The sequence below is a fragment of the Conger conger genome, chromosome 16 (assembly GCF_963514075.1).
Source record: "Conger conger chromosome 16, fConCon1.1, whole genome shotgun sequence".
NCBI lineage: Eukaryota > Metazoa > Chordata > Actinopteri > Anguilliformes > Congridae > Conger > Conger conger.
In genome coordinates this window covers 14,865,549-14,883,125 of record NC_083775.1, presented here as the reverse complement: position 1 = coordinate 14,883,125, position 17,577 = coordinate 14,865,549, and the positions used below count along the sequence as shown (strand labels likewise).

The window sequence follows — 17,577 nt, the reverse complement described above, 5'->3', positions numbered from 1 at the left end:
TGAGACTCCCACTACCCTGACCCGCCGACCATAGTACGGCACCAAAGGGCACAGCCAGCGGGAGAGAGGGCCAGCGGGAGAGAGGGTACAGCCAGCAGGAGAGAGGGCACAGCCAGCAGGAGAGAGGGCCAGTGGGAGAGAGGGCACAGCCAGTGGGAGAGAGGGCACAGCCAGTGGGAGAGAGGGCCAGTGGGGAGAGGGCCAGTGGGAGAGAGGGCCAGTGGGGGAGAGGGTATAGCCAGCGGGAGAGAGGGTACAGCCAGCGGGAGAGAGGTCACAGCCAGTGGGTGGGAGAGATGCTGATGCTGAATGGAGAGGTCTGGTGCTATGGGGTTTCATTTTTGCCAGAAATAACTAGATTGCTTTTCACTACACTTTTGTCCAGGTTTGTTTGTCGGTGGCTATTGTTCACAGGTTACAGTAGCATGTGGTGATGGGTTTTGTCGTCCTCACCGTTGTCTTGCCATGCGTCTGTACGGTCTTCTGAAGTGAAAATGTTAGGCTAACAGTTTAAGTTGAACTTCTCAACAACTGTGTACTATACACTCACCGAGCACTTTATTAGGTATTTATTAGATGTATTTTGTAGACTTCTACTGCTGTAGCTTATCCACTTAGTTATGATGCGAGAGTATATGAGAGTATAGCTATGGCAGAATTTCGGGTCAAAAATCAAGTTCTGATGTGCATTCAGTTAAACAAAATCTTACACACGAATATTGACTGAAAATCAATGCGAACAACGTAAAGCATGCAATAAAGTCGGACACTTACAGTATTAAACCCACCTCGTTTCCTGAACTAATTGAAGAAATTGTGTGATCGATAATGCGGACGACACGGCAGGTTGACATAGAGAAAACGACATAACACATCAACACTGTAACATCAGCTACTGTAACCTATATGCATAGTAGACATAGGCAATGCATTCTACAAAACAGATGACATGGTCAAAAAGGACTTGAGAATGACACAGCAATAGATATCAACAGATGCGATCTAACTGAAAAACAATAAGCATCGATGAGACATAGACAAAAGTGTAGTGAAAAGCAGTCAACTTGTCTTTGGCACAAATGGAACCCCGAATGATGGGACAGAATGTCTGAAGATAGGAAGGGGCAGTACCATTCTGCTTGGCAGGCCAGTGTGAGAGAGATCTGAACTGGAGGTGGGAGGCCTTCGGCAGCCAGTGAAGGGTGCCCGAACGCGCCGGGCCAAGCGTGAATTTAGGCACACGAGAGACCAAGCAGGCGGCAGCCCTACGAACAGGGGTAATGTTCTTCACCCTTGAGGCCAGATGCGACTACATCTGACACTCACCGTCAGACCAAAGCATGTCCAAAGCAGCTTCCCTGCCCACTGCTGAGTAAAGACGTCGTGTAGAACTTGTACACGCAATAGTAGTCAAGTAAGTTGTTTTGGACACGAACAGGGTCTCATCGCACACCAGTGATTCCTACTGGTCAGTCCGGTGCCTGCCAGTTGGCCTGTTGAGCTGTACGTTGTGCCCTCGGCAGACTCAAGTCTGCACCTGCCCACCTTTCAAACGGTAGCGTGAAAAGAGGTGTTGGCTGACATCACATTCTTCGGAGAAGAACATACAGTCCGTGCTCATTAAATGAGGTTCCAGTCAGCTTTGCAGCGTGACGGCAAAGAATCTTGGGGTGACTCTTGATAACTGCCTCACTCTGGCTCCACAAGTATCCTTCACTGCCAGAACCTGCAGGTTCTTTCTGTGTAATATACGCCGTATCCGCCATCTCGTGACGGAGAAAGCCACCCAGCTCCTAGTCCAGGCGCTCGTCATTTCCCGCCTGGATTACTGAAACTCCCTCCTAGCCGGTCTCCCAGCATGTGCCATCAAGCCCCTCCAGCTGGTCCAGAATGCTGCAGCCCGCCTGACCACCAGTCAGCCCAGGTCGGCTCATGACACCCCGCTTCTCATTGGCCTCCGCTGGCTTCCTATTGCCACACGCATCCAATTCAAGGCCCTAGTGTTCACATTTCAGGCTGCTAAGGGGACTGCCCCACCTTACATACAATCCTTGATCACTCCCTACTCCCCAGTTAGACCACTCCGGTCTGCCAGCTCTGGTCGCCTTATGGTTCCCTCTCTACATGCACCTGGCGGTCGAGCTGCACGTTCACGCCTGTTTTCCGTTCTGGTTCCTCAGTGGTGGAATGACTTGCCTACCACTGTCAGGACAGCAGAATCCCTCCCCCTATTTCGACACAGACTCAAAACACACCTTTTCAAACTCTACCTTAGTCCTCCCTCCTGATTTCCCCCGCCCCCCCTTTCTGATATCCCTATCCCCCTTGTCTAACCCCCAAAAAAAGGAAAGAAAAAGAAATGCACTTATGATGACGACTATATGTTTAGAACAGCTTTCCATGTGTATTTTCCTAGTTATGGCTGTGATGCTTTGACTTGTGGAAGAACCTATGCACTTGTAAATCGCTTTGGATTAAAAACGTCTGCCAAATGACAAAAATGTAAATGTAACTGGCTGTTCCACATGGAGGGAAAAATGAATTAATATAAAAAAGAAAAAAATTCCTCCGTTGTCTTTTAATTGGTGACATCTCAAAGAAGAAATCAGAAAGGAAGGCCTTTTTTTTCTAAATGTATTTATTTTAAATACATTGACTTTGAATACAAAGTTTGACCTGATCACAATAGTAGTTAAAAATTACACCATTGTTCAATTTTGATGATTTTTACAGAAATGTTTTAAGAGTAACTCTACAGACATAAAATACTTTCATATGGTAAAACCAGCTTACAAAAAGGACAAACATAATGGTTAAAAGTAGAGCACAACATATTAAATGTCAAATATCCAGTTTGTTAAAAGTCCACTCCCAGGTTTTATGAAAAGAACACTCAACTTTACACAGACACAGATTAAGTCCTAGACTAAATTCTATTTTGAGTGGAGATTCTCCACAGAAAACTCAGTTTAACCTAGGACTAAGCTTAATTGCTGTCAGTGAAACCCATTGTCCACAAGGACTCGCCCGGTACTGGAAAAAACAAGGCATAGGCAGTGATTTTAAAAAACGTTATCTTAATCTTGAGTACTCAGTTCCTTTCTCTCACATTTCACATCATATAGCTACACAATACAAGAGAATCACTCCCACTCCGAGTATATGAAATCCGATTCCATCATAAATAACTGTAATAGTCTATGTATAAGGGCACTCTGCACAGCTTGTGGCTTTTTCCTATGTGATCCTACCCACAATGCACTTAACTGAACAAACTCTGTCGGGACGAGTTGCCAATGATGTGGACGCTTTCGTGTCGTTTCAAGTTGAATTTCTGAGAGAAGCACTTCCCGCACACAGAGCACCTGAACGGCTTCTCCCCCGTGTGAGTGCGCAGGTGGAAGTTGAGGTTGCACTTCTTGGCAAAACTCTTCCCGCACTCAGAGCACTGGTATGGCTTCTCCCCCGTGTGAGTGCGCTGGTGGATCTCCAGATGAGACGGGGAGACGCACACCTTCCCGCAATGCCTGCAGCTGAAGCGGCTCTTCTTCAGGGCCCTCTGCGCGGTCTGAACGTGTTTCTCCTCGTGTCTTTTTAAATTCGACTTCTGGGAGAAGGTCTGGTTGCACTTGGAGCACCTGAACGGCCTCTCTCCCGTGTGAGTGCGCTGGTGAAATTTGAGGTTGCACTTCTTGGAAAACGTCCTACCGCACTCTGAGCACTGGTACGGCCTCTCCCCCGTGTGAATCCGCTGATGCACGTGGAGACACTGCTTTTTAGCGAAGCGCTTCCCGCAGTGAACGCAGACGAAGGTCCCTTTACCCAGGGGGTCCTCTGCGGTCAGACCGCCGTAGTGACGGTCAGCACCTGTCTCAGGGTCTCCTGGTTTCTCATCCAGATGAATCTGCACGTGTCTCTGAAACTGACTAAAATGGTCGCAGCCTTTGCCACAGAACGTGCAGATGAACTGGTTTTCTGCCCCGTACGGTTTGGCCTCCTTCGCCATACTGACGCTCTCTCCACCGAGGAAAAGGCCATACTGGTCGTCATGGCGTGCAGTCCCGGCAGCTACGGGATACGTATCCAGCTCCCGCTCAGCTTCTGATAGGGCAGGATGTGAGCCAGACTCCGCCTCCGCCCCCGTTTGAGCGTCACACTCCGCGACCTCTGTGAGGAAAGGCAGGTGTTAATGCACAGGAGGTCTCAGGGGAAAGACAGGTGTTAATGCACAGGAGGTCTGTGAGGAAAGGCAGATGTTAATGCACAGGAGGTCTCAGGGGAAAGGCAGGCGTTAATGCACAGGAGGTCTCAGGGGAAAGGCAGGTGTTAATGCACAGGAGGTCTCAGGGGAAAGGCAGGCGTTAATGCACAGGAGGTCTCAGGGGAAAGGCAGGTGTTAATGCACAGGAGGTCTCAGGGGAAAGGCAGGTGTTAATGCACAGGAGGTCTCAGGGGAAAGGGGTTCAGCTGAATGGGTGTTTAGCAACAAAACATTCAGCTGCTACTTACTGCTTCATTCCTGAATGCGCTGTGATTTTCTTTTTGTTGCTTTTTAAAAATGTTTTTTATTCATTATTGTTTAAAGGGGGCAAAACTTCTTATGGTGAGAAAAAAAAAAAAGACAATTTACAGAAGTAACATGCAATCAAATGCATTCGAGGAACACCCAATTGGCCCAAATCATTAATTCAACCAACTACAATGTGCACTTACTCTCCCTGCTAAACTCCGTTGCGCTCTGGGAGTCACTGTTCCCAAAGTCCTCTTCAAATGTCTCCTCTTTCACGAGAAAGAAATCAGGCCTCTCCTCTATCGATTCTGCAAACTTCAAAAAGGGTGAGAGTTATTCAAAAGGTCCCATATCCTAGTCTTAAACAATAACAAGCAAGCACACATGCCGTCTCACTCTACAAACATGCTCAGTCAAGTCATCGTTCTTGAATCAACCAAATGAGTCAATTACCACCCATCATAGAGGACCACCAGTCTTTAGCTCTAATTGTCAGATGCTGACACAGCGGATAATGCATGAATTCATCATAACGACTTAGAAAAGTCACAGTGCACAGGGACAATCACTCATACACCAGTCTGAAGAAAATTACAAAACAAACCCTAATCTTCTTGCTCTGCAACCTAGAATAAGATCTCATATGAAAAAATGCGACGCACTAAATACGAATCACATGTCAAGGAACCGCTTGGAGCGTTAAGTCGACTGACCTCGGCCCTGGTGACTGACTGCAGGGTACTGTCAACATCAGCTTCGTGCCCAATAGGTTCAACATCTTTCCACATGTTCATACGAGGCTCTTTCTCCAAGACACTTATAGCGGGGAAATATTCCACCCCTACAATTTGAGGGCAAAAGGGGGTTGATTAGATTAGCGGACCACACTTCTATACGGAATTAACAACCATTGTATCTGCGCAGATAATGCTCACTGTTATTTCAGTCACTTTCACCGCTTCGTGGCGTGGGGGAAAAGGAAATAGAATGTGCAAACTAGCAAGAGCTAGCAGGAACCATTGTGTACCTCGTTCTTTGATGGCTTCGGTGAAGATTGGCTTTCCCGAATTGTTTAGAGCTCGCTCAGTCGTCAACTCTCTCTCCATATACAATAATTTTCTTTTCAGAGCTTTGTTTTCGTACTGACTCCGAGACATTTCCGACCGCAGCACCGCGGACTCCGCGTCGAAAAGCTTGCAAATATCAGCCACCGCTGCCTTGGCCAATACCTCCATAATGTCAACCAACTGCGTCTGCAATGTAATGGAATACGACATTTTAATAAATTGTTTCACATCAGTTTAGAAGAGGAAACGTTACCATATAAATACAGAGAAAGAGCGTGCGAAATTTCTCTGTGATATTATGTCCGCGAAAGCCTACTCTACTCTATTCTTCAATAGATGACGACGTACCATAGAGTGTACACACGTGCCAAGAAGAGCATTATGGGATATATAAGAAGGAGCACCTTTGTAACGCAGCATATTTGGCAATTACGGGGCAAACACATTTAGTAAAATACATGGCTAAGCGACAGCAACACACCAAAAATGAGACATTTCTACAAATTTAGCGATCTACTTTGCCACAGTAATTTGAAAATACTATAGATAACTAGTGTATGATGCAATCGATTGATGCGATACTTCTATCGGCAGACTGTAAGGCCATATCAAATTGAAATGAACATGTTGCTAGTTTTTTGAGGTGCAGCAATGTGGAAGTGCACGTATTACAGTTTTTTTCCGATTGCTTACACACTTGTTGCGGAATTTGCCTCATTGTGTCAAAATTCTAAACACAAGCCAAATAAGACGCAACACTTGGAGAAAACATCTAATTTATATGGTAAAATGAAACATTTCAATCAAAACCTAACAATCCCTTTTCAAAATGGCATTTTTTTCTACAAAATTATACACACATGCACTATTTGAATTACTTTTTCAATGCAGCAACAACACACTGATGTACTTCACACAAAACACTGCTGTCTTTAGTACTTTGTATACCTTTTACATTTTCTCATATAGGCTTCTGTGAAAGATTGTCCCAGTACAGTACATCTACTCACATTTCAATAAGCACAAAAATAGAAATGCTTATTTTTTTTGCCATTGCAGGTTTTTACAACAACAGAACAACACAAATAAATGTATAATTACAGTACAGTAATCCATACAATATGTTACTGCAAACTCATGGAACCAAAAATAATGACATAGTATTGTAAGGGATTATAAGGGATGGTGTGGATGGTTTATGGATCCCACCTTCTGTTAGGGTCTGGCCAAATCACAAGCAATGTCATCCCTGGCTGAGCAACAAGGAAAATATGGCCCCCCAAAATGGCACCTGCCCAGGTCACATACTGCTTTGTCTGAATGTATCTATGCAGTGCCAAAAGGACACAATCTACTGGCATTACTGTATTAGAGTATAGTATAGTGACACTTACTTGCACATAGCGAAGCTCTTTGACTCTTAACGCAATTTCTCTCAAATGGATCCCTGTAAATGTATTTCAATTGTAATCTGACACAATATGACACTCAATGTAAGAGTGTCGATATACCGACTGACGGCTCAAATTATGGAACGTTGTGTGATCTGCGATGATTTGCTCTCGCAGTTCCTGTTCATGGGTGAACAGACGTTGCCTTCCACCCTCAGGAGGTTGTAACACAGTAACATCAAAACTGAATTGTACTTCCCAGCACTATACCTATTTTTTTTGTTCACTGAGGAGCACAGACCTAACATTGTAGGACTACATTGTATTGCACTGTGATGCAGACCGATGTGCAACAATTACATAGGTACAGTCTAGTGTAGAAAGTTGAAGACATACCTGTTCTCCAGTCTAAACATCTGTATTGTGGATGGTACCATGTAGTGACTCAGGTTGGGCTGGACTCTCTGCCCAGCAACCCGCATCATGATTTATGACGTGGTCCACCATAGTGGCCCTAATATTGTCGGAAATACATCTCCATCTATTGCCTGGTCCCGTTCTATGTTCTTGTCTTTGTCCTCCTCCTACTCATCTCTCTCTTCCTCTTTCTCTTCCTCTTTCTCTGCCCCTTGCTCTTACTGCCTCCGTGTTTTCATATGTGTGTGTGTGTGTGTGTGTGCGTGTGTGGGTTTTGCCAAGTTAAGATGTGTTTTCCCAATGATTGCAAGAGATTTCATTCATGAACGAAGAGTCGAATGTAAGAAACAGTGTATTGTGTTTTGCAAGAAGTGTGTTGCAGAATTGCGAACAAAGTGCAAAGCAGAAAATGTGTTCGTACTTTTGGTGCCTTTGTTTAAGGCATGGTTACAAAAGTTACGGTTTTGGTGACTTTTGTCTAAGCATTCAATTTTAGTGTGTAAACAATCGGAAAAAAACTGTAATAGTGTATCTTATCCGGAATTTGGCCAAAAAGTGCGTTTAGCATGTGCGCCCCCTGGTGGTATATATATGCATTTCCCCCTCTAGTTCTCAACCTTGTGCTTGTTGGGCCTCACTCAATCCATATAATGCACACGCTTTTTTCAGCGTGTTAAATCTACCATATAAATGAAACTTTAAACTATTTTAAACAGCCTATTGCAGACACTTCTCTTCAAAGGCTGGACTTAATCGAATCAATGCTTTTAGCCCCTCCATTTCAAGGGATCACCAATATCACACAGAAATAATTCCAGAGCAAACGGTTGAGAAACAGATAAAAGGTACAGGTACGCAGGTGCAGTTTAACAGTTTAGGTTTAAAAAATAAAAATAAAAATACAACCCTACCCTAGGCAACTTTAGCACATTTAAGAATGTGCAGGAGAGAAGGAAATACAGGAGATGATGAAGATATTGTATTTCTTGTATTTCTTGTATTCTCTACAACATTATGAACAATGTGCTTGATTTGCATTGAATACAAATACACACGACACAAGTTTTTCCTAACCCTGAGCCATTTGCATTTTCATCACAAGATACTATAAAAGATTTTAAAAAAATGGATTTTACAGTAAAAGGACATTTTGCAGTCATTGCCATGTTAATTGCATACAATCCCGGGAATCTGCTGAATCCCTCTATTGAAATGAATGCTTTCAGATCACAACAGTAAAAATGATCAAATGAAGCAGGAGAAATGACTATTAGAAGAAGACCGGTTCAGAACGGTTCCTAGTCCTTTCCTCTCCCTCTCATGGCAGATCAGAGGCGCTTGTACACATACAGAAGGTTATTGCAGCTGGGGCAGCGGTGGTACACGTCCTGGCACCCGTCCACACAGAAGGGGATCAAACAGCAGGGCCAGCATCTGCAGTAGACACAGAAGATACTTTTACAGGTACCATAGACACCATAGAAGGAACAGATAAACCTCATAGGGGACCATAGAAATCTTTCAGGGACAAGATAAATAATACGGGGCCATAGAAACCAGATTAACATTAAAGGGACCATAAAAATCTTACAGAGACCAGATAAACCCCCCAGGGTCATAGAAACTTTACAGAGACCAGATAAACCTTATAGGGCCATAGGAACATTACAGAGACCACATAATCCTTACAGGGACCATATAAACCTTACAGCAGGGCTTCCCAGCACTGTCCCTGGAGATCTATTGCCCTGTGGGCTTTCATTTTAACCCTAATTCACCATAACTGATTCTATTCATTAGGAGCTCAATGAGATCTCTAGCTGTTGAATGAGGTGTGTTGTTTTAGGGTTAGTGTGAAAACTTACAGGAGGGTAGAGCAATATAAAAAAAATAATCTCTGTATGTACATGCTCTGATATAAATTAGTTTTGTCTCAAATTACTGAATGGTACAAGCCTCTTTTTTAATTTAATTCTTTGACCATGTGGATGCAGTAAATATTTTTCAAGATATTGACACTTATAGGACTAGTACAAAATAGTTAGAAGCTGCCCTCTAGGGGGGACAAAGTTAATGAAAGGTGCTACAGATCAGATTGCATTTTTTGGTCTATGGGCCAGTTTCACAGACAAAATTGAACAAAATTGTGCTTTGTATGGAGAATCTGCTCAAAGTGGAATTTAGTCTAGGAATAGGCTTAAACCGTGCCTGGTTGTGATTTGCACTTTATTGTACGTCGCTCTGGATAAGAGCGTCTGCTAAATGACTACAATGTAATGTAATGTAATGTGTCTGTGAAACTTGCCCTTAGAGTCTTAGAGAGGCCTTTGGGGAGGCTGGCTTTTGTTTTCACCTAAAATAAAGTGCACAAAACAGTTATAATTTAAATTTGTTTACCCCACAATCGTCAAGGCGCCACAGATGAGCCAGGTGAGCAGGCCGGAATTGTACTCGACGTGTGAGACAACCAGTTGCTGGCAGAATGGGCACTGGGTCTGGCTGGGAAATTCGGATAGGCCACCCGGTACAAGAACTACCCGCGACCCTGAGGAGACAGACCAGACCTGGATTTCAGACAAGATCTATCATTTTTAGCCACGAGCAGTTTAGCCATGAACAGCAGCTGATAAATGTTCTTGCCGAGTAGAATTTTATTGTGGTCCAATTTACGAGTGAATCGGTCATGTTGCATATGGCTAATTAGCTGATTGAGCCAGGGTAACTGGTGGCAGAAAAATTCTGCATCCACACCGGCCCTCCAGGACTGGAGTTAGTTCCTACATACACACCGGCCCTCCAGGACTGGAGTTAGTCCTGCATACACACCGGCCCTCCAGGACTGGAGTTAGTCCTGCATACACACCGGCCCTCCAGGACTGGAGTTAGTCCTCCATACACACCGGCCCTCCAGGACTGGAGTTAGTCCTGCACACACACCGGCCCTCCAGGACTGGAGTTAGTCCTGCATACACACCGGCCCTCCAGGACTGGAGTTAGTCCTGCATACACACCGGCCCTCCAGGACTGGAGTTAGTCCTGCATATACACCGGCTCTCCAGAACTCTTCAGTTCAGACCACAGGTTTTTGATGGGAAGTCCGGAGACTGAGATGGCCATTGCAGAACATGGATGTTGTTTTCACTTAACCATTTCTGAGTGGATTTTGATGTTCGTTTGGAGTCATTTTGCTGCTAAACATGTCAAGGTGTGTATGGCCACAATGTTGGTCTCATCTCACCATAGCACTCTCTTCCAGTCTCTCCAGATGCTTGGTTTTGTTTATTGTGCTCAGTAAGGGCTGTCTTTGTGCCACCTTTCCAGTGTGTTTGCTGGTATCAAGGTGCCATTTTATGGTTCTTTTTGAGACTTTGTGACCCCATGATGCAACCAATCTCTGCAATTATTAAACGGTGATCCTTGGCCTCCCTCGCCATCTTCAGCACCGCCCATGGGGACAATATGCACTTGCGTCCTCTTCCAGGCAACTTTGCAACATGTGTTTTTTTATTTTTTATTATTGCCCTTGCTATGCTAAGTTGTATGATTAGCCCTTTACTGTATGTTTATTTTGTGCCCAAGTGATGTGATGACATGGCATAGTTCCTTTAGACTGAGATTAACGAAATTAAGTAAAATTGTATTGGCAATATAACTTTGCTTGATTTTATTCACAATAATTTTTAGGGGTGCCAATAATTGTGACACCTACGGATTTCAGAAAATATGAGATTACTGACTGAAAAACAGGGAACCATGAGAAGTACGAAACACTGGTGACTCACCCGCCGGGGTCGCAGCGGGCACCCCCATGCCCTGGGCCGGTGGCTGGTTCGTGGAGGGCCCGGGACCTTGAAAATAAAATAGAGTGAAAGATGTTCATCTGCAAGGTGGGCTCAGTTACTTGGGCCGATGACGTAATGCAGAGGGTTGTTGCTGGGGCGTCTGAAAGCGGAAACCGCACGCTGAGGGGGAAACTCGCTCGCCGAAAATGTCGTGCGTCTCGGCTCAGCCTGCACATTCCACGCTCAGACTGTGAAAAGATTGCGCCATTATTTTAACTTTGGACTCGATTTCCTCACACATACCGCGGTGTGTGTGCCCAACCTCACCGGCCGATTTCCTCTGGCAGGCTGAGCTGAGCCACAATGTCGTCTATCAGTCCAGCATAGGAGGAAAAGGAAGTCACTTACCTCCTGGGTTGGGGGCTGGTAGGAATCCTGGCTGGGGGGGTGGATTGATACCGCCGTAGTTGGCTGTGTATGGTGGGGGTAAGTCCTGGGGGGGTCTCTGGTCCTTCTCCATGATGACTGATCCCAGCCACAGCCTGAGCAGAGCAGACAGCCACAGTGCTTAACACACAAACAAGGGAGACGAAGGATGGCCCGGTGACTACCGATACTGTAGTGTCGCCACCCAACTGACATTCAGAGCATTGCGTCAGCTGGAGGAAGTACTTGTTCTCTTTGGTCATGTCGACACCAACGTCCACTTATATTAATGATGGACACACAAATCTTGTGCTTTCACAAAGCAGTGAAATGCAGTGCCGACTTCCTCTTTTTTTCCAACCGAGCCTGGACTTTTCTCTGAGCCACATCAGGGAGAGGGAGAAACGGGAGAGAGGGTGGGAGAAAGAGGGAGAAAGGGTTGGAGGGGGATAAAGACAGAGAGACAGAGAGATAGAGAGAGGGAGAGAGGGAGAGAGGGAGAAAGAGGGGGAGAGAGAGGGAGAAAGAGGGAGAGGGAGAGGGAGAGAGAGAGAAAACATATATGCACATACACTCAGGCACACTCTTTGCCTCACGCTCCATCAAACGAGATGAAATTCGTTTCAGGAAGACAAATGTCCCTTTTCATTTCCACATCATAACAGAAGACATTCCCAATCAGGGGTACACAGAAACATCACCCATCTATCCAACCAATCAGGGGAGCACAGAAACATCACCCATCTATCCAACCAATCAGGGGTACACAGAAACATTACCCATCTAGCCACCCAATAAAATGACCTTTTTGTGGCAGACTCACCCGTCTGTGTGTCCTGGAGGAGAGGGTAGAGGAGGTGCAGGAGGTGCCTGGATATCTAAAACAAGACGGACAGACTGACAGAAGGAGGAAGTCTGAAACTTCCTGTTAAGTTACCGAAGCAGCACTTAACACTTATCTGCAGTGTGTTTACCGCAGAGGAAACGTGGGTGGAGCATGGCTGCATTCATATAGCAGTGGCTGGTATCATACAATCTAATATTTCCGTGAAGACCAACAAATGCATCTGAGTGATTCAAACTAGGATTTTCTTGTGAATTCCAAAAGTAAACAAACCAGACCAAAAGTGCGTGTGGAGAAAAGGCTTTCGGTTTTTGTGGTTTTTTGATCTCTGCCTGACATTTTTGGTTTGCTTTGGTCTGCTTTTCTGGCTTCCTTCCCCCAAACCGCAGCCTTGACACAAATATGTATCTGTGACTGAACAAATGAAGTGAGAAACGGTCCTGTTCACAGAGGCCATGATCCTTTCGCCACAAATGGGTCTTCACAAACACAGTTAAAATGTGCAGGGCTGCGTGTGCGTCTGATTGAGTACATGGACAGTGTGAACATGTCTCAATTTCTTATAGTATTTGTAGTTTCGCATTTTTAAATGAAAACTGTCACAAGGATGCTTTGCAGAGTAACAGAAGGGCAAAAAAGGCCTGAACCCCCTCCAATCTGTCGTTCTCATTTTTGCTGTCACACCTCAGTAAAAAAAAATTCAAAACAGGGGGGGAACTAGGGAGTCTTGTTAAATATCCATAAGAGAGACACAGAATTGACCACCTGCCTATGACGCCGGCTTGCACTGACTGCCCAGTGAATATAAGAATGAAGGATAATTGTCCGCTTGGTCCACTAGAGGGCAGGAGAGGAATGGGTAAATGAATAGCATTCCCTCTGCACAACAGCTCATATGCTTCTCATCCATCTCTCCCCCTCCACCCTTCCACATTAAACCCCTTCTCCAGTCAGGTCTCAGGCCTCAGCTCTTTCAAGTGAGTGGGAAACGATATTCAATGTCTGTGTCAAGATAGTGAGCGCTGATGTATTTTCACCTGAACGCTGAAGCGCGTCTTCCGATTACGGAGTGCGCCGAAACCTCACTCACGTACACCTGCGCTCGCCACGCCCCATGCTGGGTGCTGGGTCATTTAACGGCTTCCTGTCAGCCGAACCAGGCGTAAGGGGCTGGGTCTCAGCTCACCTGACAGAACAGAAACGGTCCAACAGGCAAGGAAGCGGAACCATAAAGAAGCACACAAATGGAGGTGGGGTGATTTTGACAGCGGTGTCCGCGCGTTTTCGACGTGTCGCTGCTCTATGATTGCCTCCATTCTCTGCGTGCCTCACCCAGCGTCTTCTCTCAGCACCCTGTACACAAGGGTGTGCACTGCTGTAGAGATTACAGGAGGCACCTGTACACAGTAGTTTCCTGTACACAAGTATAAACACAACCAAGCACATTTTGGTTCCTCTATTCGGTGAGAAACTTGAGTACTTCCTGTCACTGGCCATATAAAAAAGCGGATATGATCACCTATTAAATAAACATGCTTGTGTATGGATACAGATTACAACTTAAGGGAAAGTGGCAGTCAATGAATATTTAGGGATAACAATGTCCAGCACTGTCCCTGTATAAAAAGCGCTGTGTGTTGAGTCAGGTTGTACATTACTGGGGACTTGGGGCTGTCTCAGCTGGTATAATGGTGCTTATTATGAACACAAACAGGGCCCCTGCAGTGTTTACATTGGTCCTCCCAATGACACATCAGGCACAAGCAGGGAACCAGTTCTCACACGTGAGTGACACTGTTCTCCACCAATGAGGGCTAGCCTTCTGCTGTAGTTACGCGGTTCGCGGGGCGAGCGTGTTCTCAGGCTGCAGGGGCTGCTCGCATACTGTCGGCAGAGCGTTAACGCCGAAGCACCATTCGTCAATTCCAAAATGAGGATCTGAAATATATTTTTAAATCCCTGTTGCTGCTTTTTCTTTGGACACTCGCATGAGCAGTGCGGGATGAACACATGCACCTTATAGTCTATTTCTATATAATATAATAGTATATAATTCCATTTATATAAGCACCATATTATTGCCCCTTTCTACAAATTAAGCAATTATAGTAATGCTTGGGTGAATGAGTTCGATGTGTATCACTTCAGACAAGATTCTAATTACTGGGGCGTGGGTAAGTTTATTCATTTAGTGTCAGTGGGGGGAGGGGGCAAACAACTGACCTTGACTGATGAATGATGGCCTCCCTCAGCACCAAGACCCCAGGAGAACACATCACACCTCACAGCTCACAGCTGCAAAAAGCCACTGAAAGGACAGATGGTATAAACAGACAAATTCCAGAGCATTTACACTCATATATATACTTATAGTATGTAAGCGGAATTTATGGTGGGTTGAATTTAGAGAACATTGTGAGGGTCTTGTCACCATCCTCCTAAATTCCCTCCTGGGCAGAGCAGTGACATCATAGATGAGACTCCAGAGAGATCCTTCTGGAGGCTTCCATCTCGCCTTGCTCAGACAGCTCCCATAAACATAATCAGCCTGCCCCAGATCTCAACAAGAGAGAACTTTCCATGTGCACTGAACGTCTGCATGCGTGCACATGTGCGTGCGTGTGCAAATGTGTGAGCGTGTATGCTTTTATAATTTATAATAATTTGTTATTTAGTGATCCAAAGCGATTTACAGTTGATTAGACTAGGCAGGGGACAATCCATCTTGAGCAATGTGGGGTTATGGGCCTTGCTCAAGGGCCCAACAGCTGTGCGGATCTTGTCGTGACTACTCCAGGGCTTGAACTACCAACCTTCTGGGTCCCAGGCAGGTACCTTTGTCACTAGGCTACAGGCTGCCCCCCTTTTGTGAGAAATACACAGAAAATGTGCATTTCATTACCAGATTTAGATTTACTTTAATTGGAATATATGGCGTTATTTAATTGGTCCACAGTTTAAGATAAATACATAAGCATGTAAGCAGGTAGGTTGTTTGAAGCAGTGGGAACAGGGAGCAATATAGGCTTTTGACCGTCACCATCATTGTATATAATCAAATTTAGCTTTTTGAATTCTATTTGTATCTTAGCTTTCCATGTTAGCAAAAAAGGATAAAACAACTTGTGATTTCAGGAGATTTATTTGCGGTGTTGCGTAAGAAACATTGTTCAAGATCAGCTAGAGTCAGCATTGCTAAAGAATGCTGCACTTTTTGCTTGTGAGTTTGAACAAGTATTTTTGTTTTTACAGTACCAGTCAAAAGTTTGGACACACCTTGCCCTTTTCTACATTTTTTGATTAATACGATTCCCACAGAGATCCATTCAAATGCAAAGAGTTATAGTATCGCTTGTAGGACAACCTGAGAACAAGATATCCAAACTCTGGTGATGTTGATAGGTCACAGACATCAGGAAGTTGCTTGCAATGCAATGGATATGCAACCAAATACAAAACACGACTATTTTATTTGACATTATGTTAAATTGTCTCAAACATTGAAATGGGGGGCTATGTATAAAATAGCTGTAATTACTACATGGTGCAACCAAAATGTATAAAAACATGGTTTAATAAAATATGAGAATCTGCACTTTGACCACATATGAATTGCTTGATTACAAACAGTGAAAATAAAACATGAATCAAAAAATCCAGAAAAAGGCACGGTGTTTCCAAACTTTTAACTGGTACTGTATTTGTGTGCATATGTATTTTTGTGTGTATGTGCATGGATGTGTGTACACATTTATGTGTGTGTATGTATTTGTGTGTGTGTGTGTGCATATACAGTATGCGTGTGTTCATGTCTATGTATTTCAAGAGTCAAGATTCTTTATTGTCATTGTACAGACATACAACGAAAATCAGGTGCACTCTAGAACCGAACTCATCAATAAGTATAAAAGATTTAAAAAGAAAAAGTACTTCCATTCATTCACTTCCACTCATTCTACACACCACATTTATACCATGCGCTCAGTACCAACGTATGCAGTTAAAAAGGATTAAAAGTCAATTTCTCATCAATGAGAACAAAGTGCATGCATGCAGTTAAAAAGGAATTAGTCCATATTGCACATGGTTTTCAGTTCGGAGTTCAGTATGGAAATGGCCTTGGGATAGAAACTGTTTATAAATCTGGTGGTGCGTGTTTTAATGGACCTTCCGGAGGGCAACAGTTCAAACATGTGATGGGCGGGGTGGAATGAGTCCTTCAGGATGTTGTGTGTCTTTTTCAGGCAACGGGAGGCGAAGATGTCGTCCAGGGCAGGTAGCTGTTGGTTAATGATGTTCTGTGCAGTCTTAATGACTCTTTGTAGGGACTTTTTGTCTGCTGCAGAGCTGCTACCATTTGTCTGTATCTGTGTGCATATATGTATGAGTTTATGTGCAAGTATTTGAGTGCGTATATGTATGTGTGTGCATATATGCATGTGTATGCCTGTGTGTGTGTGTGTGTGTGTGGGTGTATGTGACTGTGGGAGGAACACACTCATGGGACCCTCTGACCTTGCTGCCTGTCCCTGGGCTCACAAACGTCCAAGCCAGGGAGAGAAACTGCCTTTGTGTTCAGTGATGTTGCCTGCATTTTCCCTTAATGAGAATCAAAGCAGCAGCATTACATACTCCAAGGAGTAGGGTAAATCTGTTGAATATAAATCTGAGTACGTATGAGGGAGAGTCAGACCATGTAAAATTACCACTCAGAAAAAGCACATTTCTCTCAACCTGTCCACTACTGTCATGGAATCACCAGCGCAAATTGCAACTTATTGCAAAATAGATTTTCACAATGAGGTGAGATACATTCGAGGGAGAAGTGTTGAAGTCTAGCAAACATATCTGCTCTATACGTTTGGACTTTCGTGTATGTATTTAATATAAAAAGAGAAGAGCTTTGCAAAATAACAGATTTTGATCAATCGTTCATAGAAATGCACATAGATTTTACAAGAGAAAACCTTCAGTTAGCCCAGCTGGAGCAAGAAGCAACACAAACAGTGGCCCATTCCTGGACCAGGCTTGCTCTGAGAGTGTATGCTGCTGCTACAACCTGGGAAGTTATTCCATGCATTTGTAATGATCTGCCTGAGTAAGACGTTTTGGTGCCAGGATGAAGTTCACAATGCAATCT

General features: G+C 44.4%; 2 protein-coding genes across 7 annotated transcripts; both read right to left on the bottom strand.

Annotated features, from left to right (window-relative positions):
* Window positions 1-2,619: 2,619 nt before the first annotated feature.
* znf1124 (zinc finger protein 1124) lies at window positions 2,620-7,885 on the bottom strand. 3 transcript variants are annotated; one of them, XM_061225018.1, is made up of 5 exons: window positions 7,365-7,885; window positions 5,538-5,763; window positions 5,224-5,351; window positions 4,714-4,825; window positions 2,620-4,167 (listed from the first exon to the last, which is right to left on the bottom strand). In XM_061225018.1, exons 2-5 carry the CDS (start codon window positions 5,743-5,745, stop codon window positions 3,263-3,265), a joined length of 1,353 nt encoding a protein of 450 aa, XP_061081002.1. In that variant the 5' UTR covers window positions 5,746-5,763; window positions 7,365-7,885; the 3' UTR covers window positions 2,620-3,262. The 3 variants fall into 3 exon arrangements, with proteins under 3 accessions (XP_061081002.1, XP_061081003.1, XP_061081001.1); XM_061225019.1 differs by lacking the exon at window positions 7,365-7,885 and adding an exon at window positions 6,972-7,301; XM_061225017.1 differs by lacking the exon at window positions 7,365-7,885 and having other exon boundaries at window positions 5,538-5,914.
* Window positions 7,886-8,356: 471 nt separating this feature from the next.
* LOC133115224 (lipopolysaccharide-induced tumor necrosis factor-alpha factor homolog) lies at window positions 8,357-12,562 on the bottom strand. Of its 4 annotated transcripts, none has more exons than XM_061225022.1 (5): window positions 12,417-12,562; window positions 11,576-11,709; window positions 11,168-11,233; window positions 9,783-9,930; window positions 8,357-8,819 (listed from the first exon to the last, which is right to left on the bottom strand). In XM_061225022.1, exons 2-5 carry the CDS (start codon window positions 11,685-11,687, stop codon window positions 8,714-8,716), a joined length of 432 nt encoding a protein of 143 aa, XP_061081006.1. In that variant the 5' UTR covers window positions 11,688-11,709; window positions 12,417-12,562; the 3' UTR covers window positions 8,357-8,713. The 4 variants fall into 4 exon arrangements, with proteins under 4 accessions (XP_061081006.1, XP_061081005.1, XP_061081008.1 ...); XM_061225021.1 differs by having other exon boundaries at window positions 12,398-12,547; XM_061225024.1 differs by having other exon boundaries at window positions 11,576-11,734; window positions 12,417-12,507.
* Window positions 12,563-17,577: the final 5,015 nt, after the last annotated feature.